The sequence below is a fragment of the Grus americana genome, chromosome 2 (assembly GCF_028858705.1).
Source record: "Grus americana isolate bGruAme1 chromosome 2, bGruAme1.mat, whole genome shotgun sequence".
Lineage (NCBI taxonomy): Eukaryota > Metazoa > Chordata > Aves > Gruiformes > Gruidae > Grus > Grus americana.
In genome coordinates, this window is record NC_072853.1 from 18,218,450 (window position 1) to 18,232,459 (window position 14,010).

The 14,010-nt window shown below is 36.2% G+C and overlaps 1 protein-coding gene across 1 annotated transcript in view; it reads left to right on the forward strand.

Moving 5' to 3' along the window:
* The window catches only part of CSMD3 (CUB and Sushi multiple domains 3), a 721,079-nt gene that overhangs the window by 585,085 nt on the left and 121,984 nt on the right, over window positions 1-14,010 (forward strand). Inside the window, exons 39-41 of the mRNA XM_054816701.1 lie at window positions 6,419-6,537; window positions 11,809-11,878; window positions 13,575-13,691. Coding sequence (XP_054672676.1) covers window positions 6,419-6,537; window positions 11,809-11,878; window positions 13,575-13,691 — 306 coding nt within the window. The remainder of the gene's footprint in view (window positions 1-6,418; window positions 6,538-11,808; window positions 11,879-13,574; window positions 13,692-14,010) is intronic.

A 14,010-nucleotide genomic window follows, 5' to 3' on the forward strand; every position in this document is an offset into this window, starting at 1 on the left:
CTAACCTATATGAAAGAGAAATATTCAGTCCTATTGCACATAATGAGCTACATAACGTTACTTCAAAGTCATTGGTAAAATCCTCATTTAATTCCAAGTGAGCAAGATCAGGCCTGAAACCTGTACTGTAAGGACTGGGAAGTTTAGTTTGTCTTGCATTTACCTTTAATTTGCATTTCTCTCTGTCCTCCTTCAGTGAGGTCTGAGGTCTCCTCTTGCTCTGGCCTTGTTCCTTTTCTTGGTGCTTACTGCCTTTTCTTAACTGGGTTTTCAGAGGCACCACAAGCTCCTCGGGTGGGTGCAGCTGTGTCCTGCACTGTGTCCAGGCTGGAACCGGCTGTGTCCAGTACAGATCCTGGTCTCTTCACACAGATGCCGCCCCTGCAGCCCCACGTCCCACCATCCCCTGCCAAAATCTGCAAATTATGCCCAATACAATCATATATGTACTATAGAGTATGTATTTTATATATGTGTGTAGGACACGAACAGTAGTCACTCTCAGTGAAAATGAGAGAATGAATAAACTGAAAATAGCAGCTGTGCTTCTTAACTAATGACAAATGCTCACAGGTTGGTGAGAACACAGCAGAATTATTTAAAATGTTTTTATTATTGCTGAGTATCTCACCAGCGGAAAAGGCTATAATTATAAACATACTTTCTCTCTGAATGAGATTGCCTTAGCTGACTGACAGGAATTCTAGCAATCACTAATATTTTGTTGCAGATTTTTTTAATATTTTTTTCCTTCCCAGCTGTGCAGTTCCCTGTGCTCATATTGGTTCTGGTGTCTGATCTGCATAATTGTGTCACGGTTATTTCTTGTTAGTTTTACAGTATGCAAATCCCATGCTCTGGTTGCCTGATTACCCAGTCGGAGAACACAGCCTTGCAAAATTGCTGCCTGATCGCTTGTCTATAACTAAACATTAATTATAGGTTAGAATTATCCTGCCATTTCCTTGAAATGCAGATACTCTCTCAGCTGCTTACAACTTCAGAGGGGAAAAAACCTGTAGAAAGTTATGAAAACAAAGTAAAATGAGACTGAATCCAGTGAAAGTGAAAATGCATCTGTGTATTCCTACATGCCCAAATAACTGAAATGTGTAGTGTATTGCTGGTGTACAACTTTCACCTCTAAATACATAAAGAATTCACAGTATATCATTTAAAGTATTTGTCCATGCCAAGAACAATAGCTATATATTTGTGTATGGATTTATACAAGGGCTTATGTGTGAATCAGTACAAATGTAATATGTTTTCTGTGTGAATGTATAAACCCAAAGTATAAGCTGAAAATTTGTGATTCAGGAAATAATATTGATGTCCCCCAAATAGATACCCATTTAACCAGTAGCTTAGTGAAATACACTATTTCACAAGATTAATGACTTAGTAACTTTTCATGTGTAGGCAATAGAGATATGTAATTAAAACATCATATAGACTTTGGGATGGAGTGAGGAAATTGCAAAACAATGTTTAAACCTGTAATCTGTATTGGAAACAAATGTAAACTTTAAGGGCAAAAAATTTGTGGCAAGAATCGAGTTTGGACAGTAAACTATGATGACTTCTGAATTAAGATTTTCTGTGATATGTGATATATTTTATAAACATATGCTCTAAAATAAATGTAAATTATTATGCATGTGTAGGAATTATCAAAGTATAATTAAAAGTATTCAAATTACAGAATAGGATTAAGTAGCCACAACAACTCCATAAAATCTGTGGAATGCACAATCTATAAATTGTTAATAAGAAAAAAAGAATAGAAAATATTGTCAAGATTATTTTGAAATTTAAAATAGAGGTACATTGTAACTAAATTCCTATACTGCAAATTGCAAAATAATTACATAAACGTGGAAAAATGTAAAGCATTAGGTATCCCTGTTTGTTTAGCACTCTCTGACTCACGCCACAGAACTAAAACACGGTTTCAGAGCATGCAATCTGGATTCCCATCACACAAAACTAAGTAGGAGTGTGTACTTCAACATCTCAGCTAGTGCCTTCAGCCACTGATGGACAATCAGTTTATAGGACCAGACTAACTAAAGCTCATAATAATAAAACCCTTTAGTTTAGCACTTAGTGTGGATCTTGAGACCTAGGCACCAGCTGCTTCGTTCCATAGATCCATGACTACATTCCCACTACTAAGACAGACATAGTCTCTATTACCTATGGATGGGAGGAAAGTTTTATGATTTACTTTTTCTTTTACACAGATTCAGAGATTGGTAGGGACTTCTGGAGATCATCTAGTCCAACCCCCCCTGCTAGAGCAGGATCACCTAGAGCAGGTTGCACAGGATGGCATCCAGGCAGGTTTTGAATATCTCCAGAGAAAGCGATCATCTGTTTGCTTAATTTTTTATTTTTTTTTTTTTTTCCAAGAAGAGACTATGGAAAATTCTGCATTGGGCTGAATCATGAATTTGATACAGGAGATTAAGCTAAGGGACAATACTTTCTTGTCATTGCTAGGAAGTAAGACAACAGAACATGTGTCTTCTGTATCTTCTGGATTTTTGTCTCTCGTGGTTATCTGCAAGAGAGAGACAAGAATTTTTGTCAGGATTCCAGAACTCACAATGTTGCTGTATTTCTACTGAAATTTCTCCAGAAATGCATTGCTCAGAGTTTGCGTTTCTCAGTTATCCTGATCATCTCTGACTCTCAGACAACACTTCCTGCTCTAAAAGTTGTGATTATGTTTTTAGAGACACTGAATAGAAAGTAATGGCCACATTTTAATGTCGGTATTTCATACATTTATTGCATTTCACTGGAGCCTATACTGACAGAGGCCAGCATGAGGAGTCAGCTAAATTAAAGTCTTAGCCTTTGAAATATCGGTGCACAGTCCTCATCATTGAAAATCAAATCAGAGTTAAATATTTCTATTAAGTAATTTTCAAATGAGTTAGCCATGAACATTTTTTGTTCAATATGTAGTGCATATTCCAAGTCTATTTCACGTATTCTAGGAGACACAAGTCTGAGAGGAAGTGCACCCCTCTTACCAAAATGAACACTTTTTCATCTCAACAACAGGTTTCTGTAAGAATGTTTCATTCTGTTTAATTTCCAATATCTCTTTTTATCCTTTATCAATAGGTTTTTCAAGCTGTCTGTTCTGGCTTATCTTAAAGATAAAATAAAACAAAAGGAACTTTATTTGTTGAAGAAATATTTAAGACCAAGTACATGATACTTTGACATAAGGAACTAAGTATTCGTATTCCAAAGCTGAATAGTGGTCTTATCAATAATCCTTTTTCCAGCATATTTTTAGTTCTTTGTTGAATCCTTAAATTCTTATTATATTCATAACATGCAGTTTATGTATTCTAATGGTACCTTAAATATGAAAATACATTGCATTGAAAATATATTGCATCAACTGATGTACATCAACAAAGAGCACCAGAGAATGGTTTGTTAAATACTTACATAATGTTTATATGTTTTATGCCACTATAAATCTTAATTTAGTCCTCATTTTCTATAACTAAAGTTTTGCTAATTAGGTAATTGATTATGCTGTATAAGTAGGGGTAATATTCTTTGAGATTAGTGGAGTTTGAAAGATTGCCTCATACATAATTTGTACAATACTCAATATCTATTCAAAATTAGTAAACAATAATTTTCACTCTAAAAAGAATCCCTAGAAATCTATGTATTTAAACTGTATAATGTATAATTCCAACATCATAAATTTCCATAAAATTACAGTAATAACTTTAAAAATTAAAAAGGGCTATTACTTTAAGGCTTGTGTAGTCCCAGAGTGCATTATGCAAATTTTCATTGGTAGGTTTTTATATTTAGAGCCATAGGAGCTGTTGGAGAAGGGCTAGACAGCATCAAATAGCTTCTTTTCCTCTATATACAATTATTCTTATCTAAAAATTAGAAGATACTGAAAGTATGTTTTCAATGAATGCCTGTGTTAAAATCTCTTTTCTTTCTAATGCCATCGGTCATGAAAGTTTAAAAATCTAGCACATTACAATGCGACAGCAGTATAATGTTGTTCAAGGAACTAGTCATGCACCACAAAGGAGTCAATAATGAACAGAGTGCAGTTTATGAATACATTTATGATCTCACCTGAATAACTATCATGACACTCCAGAGACACAAGTTCTGAACTAGCCCTCAGCTGGGAAGATGGCAAACCCTGTTAGGTTTCAGTTTGTTGAAAGACATTGTAGACATTCAAACTGTATTTTTTCCCAAGCATTATTTTATTAATTGAAGTGAGAGCACAATAGGATGAATACCTGTGATCTGGTTTGAGCTCTTAAGATACCTACTCCAAGAAAGGCATTTAAATGAACTCATTTCACTTTGCATGGCCTGAGTACTCACATAGTTAGGTTTTGCATTTCAGCCGGTGTCAGTAATTGAAAACTGAAAACTACTAACTCTTTCTTTAACTGTTCAAAATAGATTATAAGCATTCATCTGTGTAAGCCAAGTACTGCTGTTCTTTTGCATTTGTACTTTGTATGTGAGCTGGATCATGGTGTAGATATTCTTTTGGTTTGTAGTTTGAGAGAAGTAAGAATTTGTAAGATAAAAATATTCTGTTATGTAGAAACAGGTTGCAAAATACTTGCTTACATGGCAAATATGGGATCATTATGGGATCAGTACATGTGTGATCAATATATACAGAAGTATTATTGTCATAGACAGAGGAACATTACATCTTCTTCTGTGAACCTGCAGGGACAACCCTGAAATAAATGCCAACTTTTTCGAAGTAGCAACATTCTTTTCCGCACAAAGTGATGCGAGCCAGTATTTAATATCATGGAAAACATCTTGTTGCTAAACTGTGTAAGTTCCTTAACACCAAAATATAAAAATAAAAATTAAAAAAACAATTACAAAGTTAACAGTAATGAATACAACTGTTCAGTTTGTGGAACTGTATCAGTTATTTCTGATTCCCATTAACAGATACCTACAGCAAAAAAATATATTTTTTCCTCTCATTACTGTTCTCAACAGAAAAAATAAGGACTGCAAAGGCATTAAGGTTTTTTTTCTGATTTAGGATTGGATTACATTTTATAGCAGGATGTTTATATTGTCATGGTCCTGAGTTTTACTTCTATGAATAAAATGTAGATTCCAATTATTTTAGTTCAAATATTTTTTTTTCTCTTAATATAGTTTTATATAAAATTTAATGCACCCAATACATTTTTAAGAACAAGAATTACAAACTAGATTATCAGTTTAATATCTTCTTTCTAAATGCCAGGCATTCAATTTTTATTTTTATTTTTGCATTTTTATAATACAACATTATTGTAAAATTATGGTAATGAAATCTATTATTGATATATCAAACATGCTTTATAAACTCCTTAGAATTTCTGTTAGCTTTCAGCTTTCATATAGTATAAAAATACACCATTGTAAGAGTCTTCAAATAGTAAGTTTTACTTAATGAGATTCTTACATGAAGTGATCGGTTACATTATTAAGTTTTTAAGCATGCAGAGGTTGATAGTATATTGAAGTAGTGCCATTATTGAATCCCACAAAATTTCCCTATTACCCTATACTGATGTTTAGTTGCTTAACAGTCCTGGCTTCACAAATAGTTAGGGTGTAATTCTTACCGTAGGCAAAGAGAGTAACTGAGCTGCTTGTACTTAATGTTACACATATGCTTATATTCCAATGAAGAAGAATTTATTTACTTCTCTTTTTGATGACCATGAAAAAAGCATACAGTCTCTTGGCAAACTAGCCTCTGTTGCAATCAGAAATTTGAAATATTGGTGTTATAAGTCTATAGATACTTCATTAAAAATAGTAGATTAGGTGAAATTTGATGTAAATATTTAGCCGTGTGTGTGTACATGAATGGAAGAGCAGAGTCAGACCTGTGAAGGATTGAATGCAGTTACACTTTGCACTGGTTTTCCTGTGTTTTGCGCTTGGCGTGGTATTGGCCAGCTTTCTCCTGAACAGATGCTGGGAAAGGAAAGTGAGGGGGCTCCCAGTTTGAATTAGGTAGGCTGTAATTAGGGGTGAGACTGGAGGTGGAAATGGATGAGTGTGAGCCAGGAAATAGTTGAAATTGTGAAGAGACTGAGTTGAGACTGCAGATTGTTGGGAAGTGTTTGTTGCCACACTGATTATTGCTTTCCTTTTCCTTTACTCAGGAAAGAAGGTTTTTCTCCCCACATAACAGTGGCTCCAAAACAATACACCACTTGCTTGTCCACAGACAAACTGCTGGTACCCAAGAGCTTCCTGAAACAAATCAGTACAGTGTGGCTATGTACAGTGTACACAGAAGTTCTATGTGAATCTAAGAACAGATTTTATGTTCCTTAGAATGCCTGAATTTCTCAATTTTTCACAGCTATAGGTTTGGACTCTTGTCCTGAACCACAGACCCCAAGCAACGGGATCAAAATTGGAGACAGATACATGGTTGGAGATGTAGTATCTTTCCAGTGTGATCAAGGTTATTCTCTTCAGGTGAGCCAAGTTTCCGATATCAAATGGTTCATTTTAGTTCTTCAACATGGTTATGTTTGAGTCTGTCAATATGAAATGGACACTGAACTCTTCAGGAGTCATGAACACATGATAAGCTTCCAAATACTAAATTAGCAACTATCCAAATATTCCATCAGAAGTGTATGGCTCTGTGCTTCCTCTACATTAGTGACTACAAGTTGTTATCTATTATTGATGACATCTTTGGTATTCATAGCTGAGCTATGAAGTGTTGGCAAATTAAGTTAAATCCCTTGATGAGCAATTATAAACAGTTTTGTATGTGCTGGAGGAAAAAGAAAGTGAAGAGGGGGAATAAGAACAAAGGGAAAGGAAATAATTGTTTTTCTCAGTAAATCAGATAGTGTCAAGTTATTTTCTTGCAGTAATTTACTGGGGGTTTTATCCAAAAAGGTTTTCAAAAATGGGTGTATTTTTGCCAAGCAAATTTACTATGCTCTTGCATTAGCAAAGGTCTAACTAGGGGCAATGCAGTGATTGTGACTAATTCGCCTCTTTGAGTTACTTAGCATATATAACCAGTAGGAATCTGTCTGCCTACAAGAAATGCCTTGAAAATATTTTCAAAAAATTGTACAGTTACACTGTAGAAGCAAATCCAAAACTGAGTATTGTTTCCACCTGAGACACTGCCCAAAAGGACTAAGGTTCCAACTGATAGGTTGCTATTTTCAGCAACTGTGTTTTTTTCTCATGTGTGACTGCATACTCTACAGTCTCTACTTTATTGAGCTCTTTGAGGGCATACGAAGAGAGAAAACAATCACATTACTTATGCATAGTGAAAAGAAAAGTCTTAAAGGGAGAAAATGTTTTGTATATAACAGCACATGATTAACTACTAATGGAGTTATAGATAACTTTAGAGTAAAATAGCAAAAGGATAACTTACCTGCCTTTCTTTCTTCACTAACATCAGTCTGGCCTGTAACACATGTTGATAAGTGTCAGACTAACTGAAGTTTTAAAAACACTAATAATTTCAAACATTTATATTACATAATTCTGTGAAGACCTAAATAATGGGGTCATAGGTACTGCATCAAAAATAGAAATTTAATTACTTTTTTTTGACTAAAAAATATTTTTTAAAAGGATGCAGTTTATGTATTGTGATAGAAACTACATAAACTTGTCTGCTTCCAGATCTCAACTGCTGTTTGGATTTGGGACCTGTATCCCAGTTTCCTCTTCAAGACAGAGTTCCTAGATATGCCTGCAGCCTTCTAGCATTACAAGAATAACTGAAATGTTTGTGATTTCATCTCTGACAATGACTATTGAGGTTTACTTCTTATGTTGCCTGATTTTAGCCGGTCATTGGGAACAAATTGTCTTTTTTTTTTCTCCTTTGTTTTAATTTCATACTTAAGTACAAATATGTGAACAGACAAGACGCAGTAAATGGCTGAAACAAAGAAAAATCTAAAGAATATTGGAGTATAGACTGCAAAGAGACATGTAAAATCTCTTCCCTACATATTGTTTTCTGACTTATACAGTATGACTTTGCCACTTCATTTTTTTCTCTTCTAGCAGTGAGCAGATACGCCTACTTGCACTATGGAGAAAGTGTGTTTGTTTTTCTTCTAGAAGAGAAAAAATGGGTTTCAGGTTGATGACTAAACTATTCACAGTTACCCTGGATGCTTTACAGATACTTGGTTCCCTCAAATGCTACAGGTTCTGAATAGATAAGGAGAATTAACAAGAAAACCTAATTTTTCTCTTTATATGAAGGTTGAACAAACAGGCTAATGGCTATCAATTTTTTTCTACTAGAATCATAGAATCATTTAAGTTGGAAAAGATCTTTAAGATCAAGTCCAACCATTAACCTAACACTGCCAAGTCCACCACTAAACCATGTCCCTAAGCGCCACATCTGCACACCATCCAGCCCCGTAGACTTGTGTGAGTCTAAGTGGTGCAGCATGTCACTAACCATTTCCACTTGGGTTATGGGGGCTTCATTCTGCTCCCTGTCCCTGTCTTCCAGTTCAGGGGGCTGGGTAACTGGAGAACAACTGGTCTTACTATCAAAGACTGAGGCAAAGAAGGCATTAAGTTCCTCAGACTTTTCCTCATCCTTTGTCACTATGTTTCACCCCGCCCCCAATAAAGGATGGAGATTCTCCTTAGCTCTCCTTTTGTTGCTAAAGTATTTATAGAAACATTTTTTATTTATTTATAAAAACATTTTTTAGTGCCTTTTACGGCAGTAGCCAGATTAAATTCTAGTTGGGCTTTGGCCCTTCTAATTTTCTCCCTGCATAGCCTCATGATATTCTTGTAGTCCTCCTGAGTTTCCTGCCCCTTCTTCCAAAGGTCATAAACTCTCCTTTTTCTCCAGAGTTCCAGCCAAAGCTCTCTGTTCAGCCAGGCCAGTCTTCTTCCCCATGGGCTAGTCTTTCAGCACATGGGGATGGCCAGTTCCTGCACCTTTAAGATTTCCTTCTTGAAGAATGCCCAGCCTTCCTGGACCCCGTTTGTCCTTCAGGACTGCCTCCCAAGGGACTCTGTCAACCAGGCTCTTAAATAGGCCAAAGTCTGCCCTCCAGAAGTCTAAGGCAGCAGTTCTGCTGACGCCCCTCCTTACTTCTCTGAGAATCAAAAACTCTATCATTTCATGATCACTATGCCCAAGATGGCCTCCAACCATTAAATCACCCACAAGTCCTTCTCTGTTCACAAGCAATAGGTCCAGCAGGGTACCTTCCCTAGTTGGCTCACTCAACAGCTGTGTCAGGAAGTTGTCTTCCACACAGTCCAGGAACCTCCTAAACCGTTTCCTCTCTGCTGTATTGTATTTCCAGCATATGTGTGGTAAGTTGAAGTTTTCCCCAACCCCCCATGAGAACAAGGGCTAGTAATTGTGAGACTTCTCCCAGCTGCTTATAATATTTTGTCTGCCTCTTCATCCTGGTTGAGTGGTCTCTAACAGACTCCCACCATACTATCTGCCTTGTTGGCCTTTTCTGTGTTCTTACCCATAAACACTTGACTGTTCCATCACCAACATCAAGTTCTAGATGGTCAAAACACTCTCTAACATACAGGGCTATCCTATCGCCTCTCCTTCCTTGCCTATTCATTCTGAAGAGTTTATAGCCATCCATTGCAGCACTACAGTTGTGCAAGTCATTCCACCATGTTTCTGTGATGGCAACTATATCATAGTTTTCCCACTGCACGATGGCTTCCAGCTTCTCCTGTTTGTTGCCCATGCTGTGTGCATTGGTGTAGATGCACTTCAGTTGGGCTATTGATCCTACCACCTTTTTGGGAAGGAGAAGCCCTAATTCCTGTATGACCATTCTCAGGAGCTTCCATGATTTCTAGCACATCAATAACTCTTGCTTCTTTGCTGTCGCATGGATCTCCATCCCCTACCTCTACAGAGACGGCAGACTGAAGGACCTCGCTAGCACACCACCCCTCAAACATTGGCGTGCCATCCCCAGGCTTATCTCTAGCGAGCTTAGTTTTATCCATCTCCCCTTTCAAATCTAGTTTAAAGCTCTTTCAGTGAGCCCTGCTAACTCCTGTGAAAAGATCCTTTCCCCTCTTTGACACAGGTTTACCCCAACTCTTGCCAGCAGTGTCGTGTAGACTGACCCATGATCAAAAAACCCAAAATGCTGCAGGTGACACCAGGCTTGGAGCCAGGTTTTGATCTGCTGACTCTTCCTGTTTCTCCCCTGGTCATTCCCTGCAACTGGAAGAATAAAAGAGAACATTACTTGTGCTCCTGATCCCTTAAGCAGTTATCCCAAGGCCCTGAAGTTGCTCTTGATTGCCCTTGGACTTGTTGTTGCAACTTCATCCCTGCCTACCTGAAAAATCAATAATGGATAATAATCCGAGGGACGTACCAGGGTAGGAAGCTTTCTCTTCACATCTTTAACCCAGGTCCCAGGGAGGCAGCAGACTTCCCAAAGAAGTGGGTCTGGTCTGCATATTGGGCCTTCTGTTCCCTTCAGAAGGGAGTTTCCTATGACAATGATCCATCTTTTTTTTGCATTGTGGAAGCAGTTTTGACATAGGGCATAGGTCGATTTAACCTTGGCAACTCCTCCAAGTTAGATGAACCTCATTATCCTCATCATTGTTTGGTTCCACTTGCAGAGCTTCATACTTATTATGCAAGGGCACCTGGGAAGGTGGGTAGTCACAGAGGAGAAATGCCTGCTCCACCAGGCAGGAACTTGTTGCCATTGTCCCCTGTCCCTTAAGTCACTGTGTTCAGCCAGGTGGAGAGATGATAGGGAATCCTGGTATCATGCATCCTGTCTGCCTGTTGGGCCTGTCCCAGGGAAGGTAGGATGCAATTCCGGTAGTCTATCTCTCTCTCACACTCCCTGATACTCCTCAACCTGCTTACCTCCTTAGCTCCTCCACCTGTGGGAGGTGTGCCCACTGCTGCCATCAGGTACTGGTGTAAGAGTAGGGCACACCTTGCAGCTTGACAGCTGGGTCATTCTAAAGTCAGGATATCACCTTCAAGTGTATACTATGTGGTTTTGCAATACCCCCAAGTACAGTTTTCTCTGAGATTTTTCATTTTAATTTGCTGTCTCTGGAAGACAATTACAATTACATGAGGCTGATGAACAACACAGAGTGTCACTCTGGTGGGTCTTGGAACTTATCTGTAACAGATTGCCTTGAAATCATAACATTTCATCTGTTGTAAAGGGACACGTTGTAAAGAGATTCCTTAAATATCTCAGCTTTTGGCAACTTAAGCAACTGTTTTGGGGATGAGGGTAAGGACTGCATTTAGAATACATATCATAAATTTAAGATGTAAAGTCAGTACTGTATGATGTATACAGTTTGTATCTTTTATTATGTTCCACAAATGATGCAAATCAATACTATGTAAAAGTTGCTTCAATTGGACCTTTAGTTTCTAGACCCTTGGTTTACACTAAAGCTGGTATTAGAGAATTCAGCTGGATACTATTATACTGTTAGAAAGAATAGTAAGGGCATAGCTACAATTTTCTAGTGTGCTAATAGTCACATAGTTAAGATTACAGTCTTCTCTGGTATATTGAAGGTATAATGCAATTCACAGTGTACAATATAAATGCTAAACCTTATTGGTTTTTTATATTTTGATGATGGTTTAAATTAAAAATTATTTTTGTTGAGATAATAATGATGTGATATATATTGTATATTTTTTTATTATATGAATTAGAAAATACTGTGTCATTTTAGGGACATTCGCATATCACCTGTATGCCTGGACCAGTAAGAAGATGGAATTATCCCATTCCAATATGTTTAGGTATGTTCAGCATACATAAACTTTCTTAACTACGTCAGAACAAGAAAGCCAGAGAACTCAGAAGTAAGAGATATGTATAGGGGAAAGAATAGGGGGAACTGGAAGAACTTAATTAAAAGTGAAAATGGCCAAATTAAGATGCAGATTTTCAAACTATACTGCACACTTATTTTGGGAAAGCTTTTCTGAAATGTCCAATCAGAAGAAGAAAGAATGAAATATGTTCTAGTCAGAATCTATCATCAAATCACTGTCAATGATGAGACCTCCAGAGACCCTTGCAAACACAGTTAATTTATTTATGAATCATTTCCAGAGCAGAGTGATGACTATTATTGAAAATACTAAAATAGGAATAGCATTACATTTTCATCTCTAATAATTCAACATAAGACATATCTTCCCAATTTAAGAAGATACATTATTTTTCAAATTAAACTATATACATGACCATTTTAATATGAAGCCTTCCAGTGCTTCTTCCAAATGAAACACCTGAAGTACATTTAAATATATTCTCTTGATGTGATAATAAATGTGAGTGATGTAAAACTCTTTCTATTTGTATTCTCTTTCACTGAATAAAAATGCCCTTTTGTTTGGATTCCCTAACAGTAAAAGTTATCTGTATTCGTAATCTTGAATATATGTAAAGTTAGGATGCTGCAGATCTCATTAAAGATTTTATACTTTGCTTTTCTTCAAGATAGATTATCTATCCTCTTGAGCTGCTTCACATAATCCTGTTCTTAATCCTGTGAGGTGTTAAAAACCTCCTATGAGGTACTGAGCTTTCTCAGCTTAGCATTTATAAATATTCAAAAAGATTCAGATATTTGTAAGAATTTTTTCAGGAGTTAGTCTTCAGTTTCCATCATTATGCATTAACATATGTCTAGGAAGTCTGATATAACAATTGTGCTGTTCTGTGGTAAATTCTGAAGACAAAGATGTTGTATTGAAATTTTAGTTTTTCTTTTCCTTTTCCTTTTTTTTCCTTCTTTTTTGCAAGTCATGATTTTTAATTGCGTTTCAAAGTTTGTAGCAAATATTAATTGGACAAAACTGTTCAACAAAATTGTATTTACTATAATTAACATCTTGAAATCTGATATTGAAGTTTAAATTACTTTATTGACTGATGTCATGCCTGAAAAAAAATTAAAATTAAGTTCAAACATGGATTCGCTTCAATTTCTGGAAATATGTGTGTGTGCACATTTTCTAATTCTGTTTATCTTTGTTTCAGAAGAGCAGTAGCATACAAATGCAGTTTTTAAAAGGCTTCTTGAAATGTTTTGAGTACAGAACCTTTTTAAAATATGTTACTAATCTTATATTATTCAGATGCTTCTTTACAAACTAATGTGGAATTGTGACAAAGTTGCTATGAACTGAAGTGTGCCACTTGCCTGTTCACAAGGGTGGTTCACATAGAGTATAGAGTAAACATGTATTCTCTTTTCAGGTGCATGTCTCCCCAAAAGTAAAACCAAGTCAATTCAGAGTAGATAGGTATTTTTAAAATACCTGCTTGTAAATTACTTTGTTACATACATTTAGTGGTAAAGGAATGTTTGTGTATTTTTTGAAATACAAACCTAGTTGTTATATTATTAATGATGGAAGGATCTTAAATTTTCTGGATTAATTTTTAGCTCATTCTACTCCTCTGAAAAATTGGGTTTTTTTGCAGCACAATGTGGTGGTGGCATGTCAGACTTCAGCGGAGTGATCCTCAGCCCTGGGTTTCCTGGCAACTATCCTAGCAGTTTGGATTGCACATGGACAATAAAGCTGCCTATTGGTTTTGGTATGTGTTCTTTCACGGATTAAATTTATTGGGTTTTTTATGAATTCAAAACACTGAACATAGATTTTAAAATATTGTGAATATTTCTCCTGGGGGAAAAAAAAAAGAATTATAATTCACTTATAGAAGTTATCAAAGTCTGATAAAGACAAAGTTGTTTAATTAGAATTAAGCACAATTTTCTAACTTGATAGGCTTGATTTCTCTTTGTGAGGTCATAAATCCTACAAAAATAAATAGCACAAATATTTCAAACCAAGTCAGTATCAGTTTAGAAGACATTAAAGCTACATTTGGGTCCATTATTTTGTCATTAAGC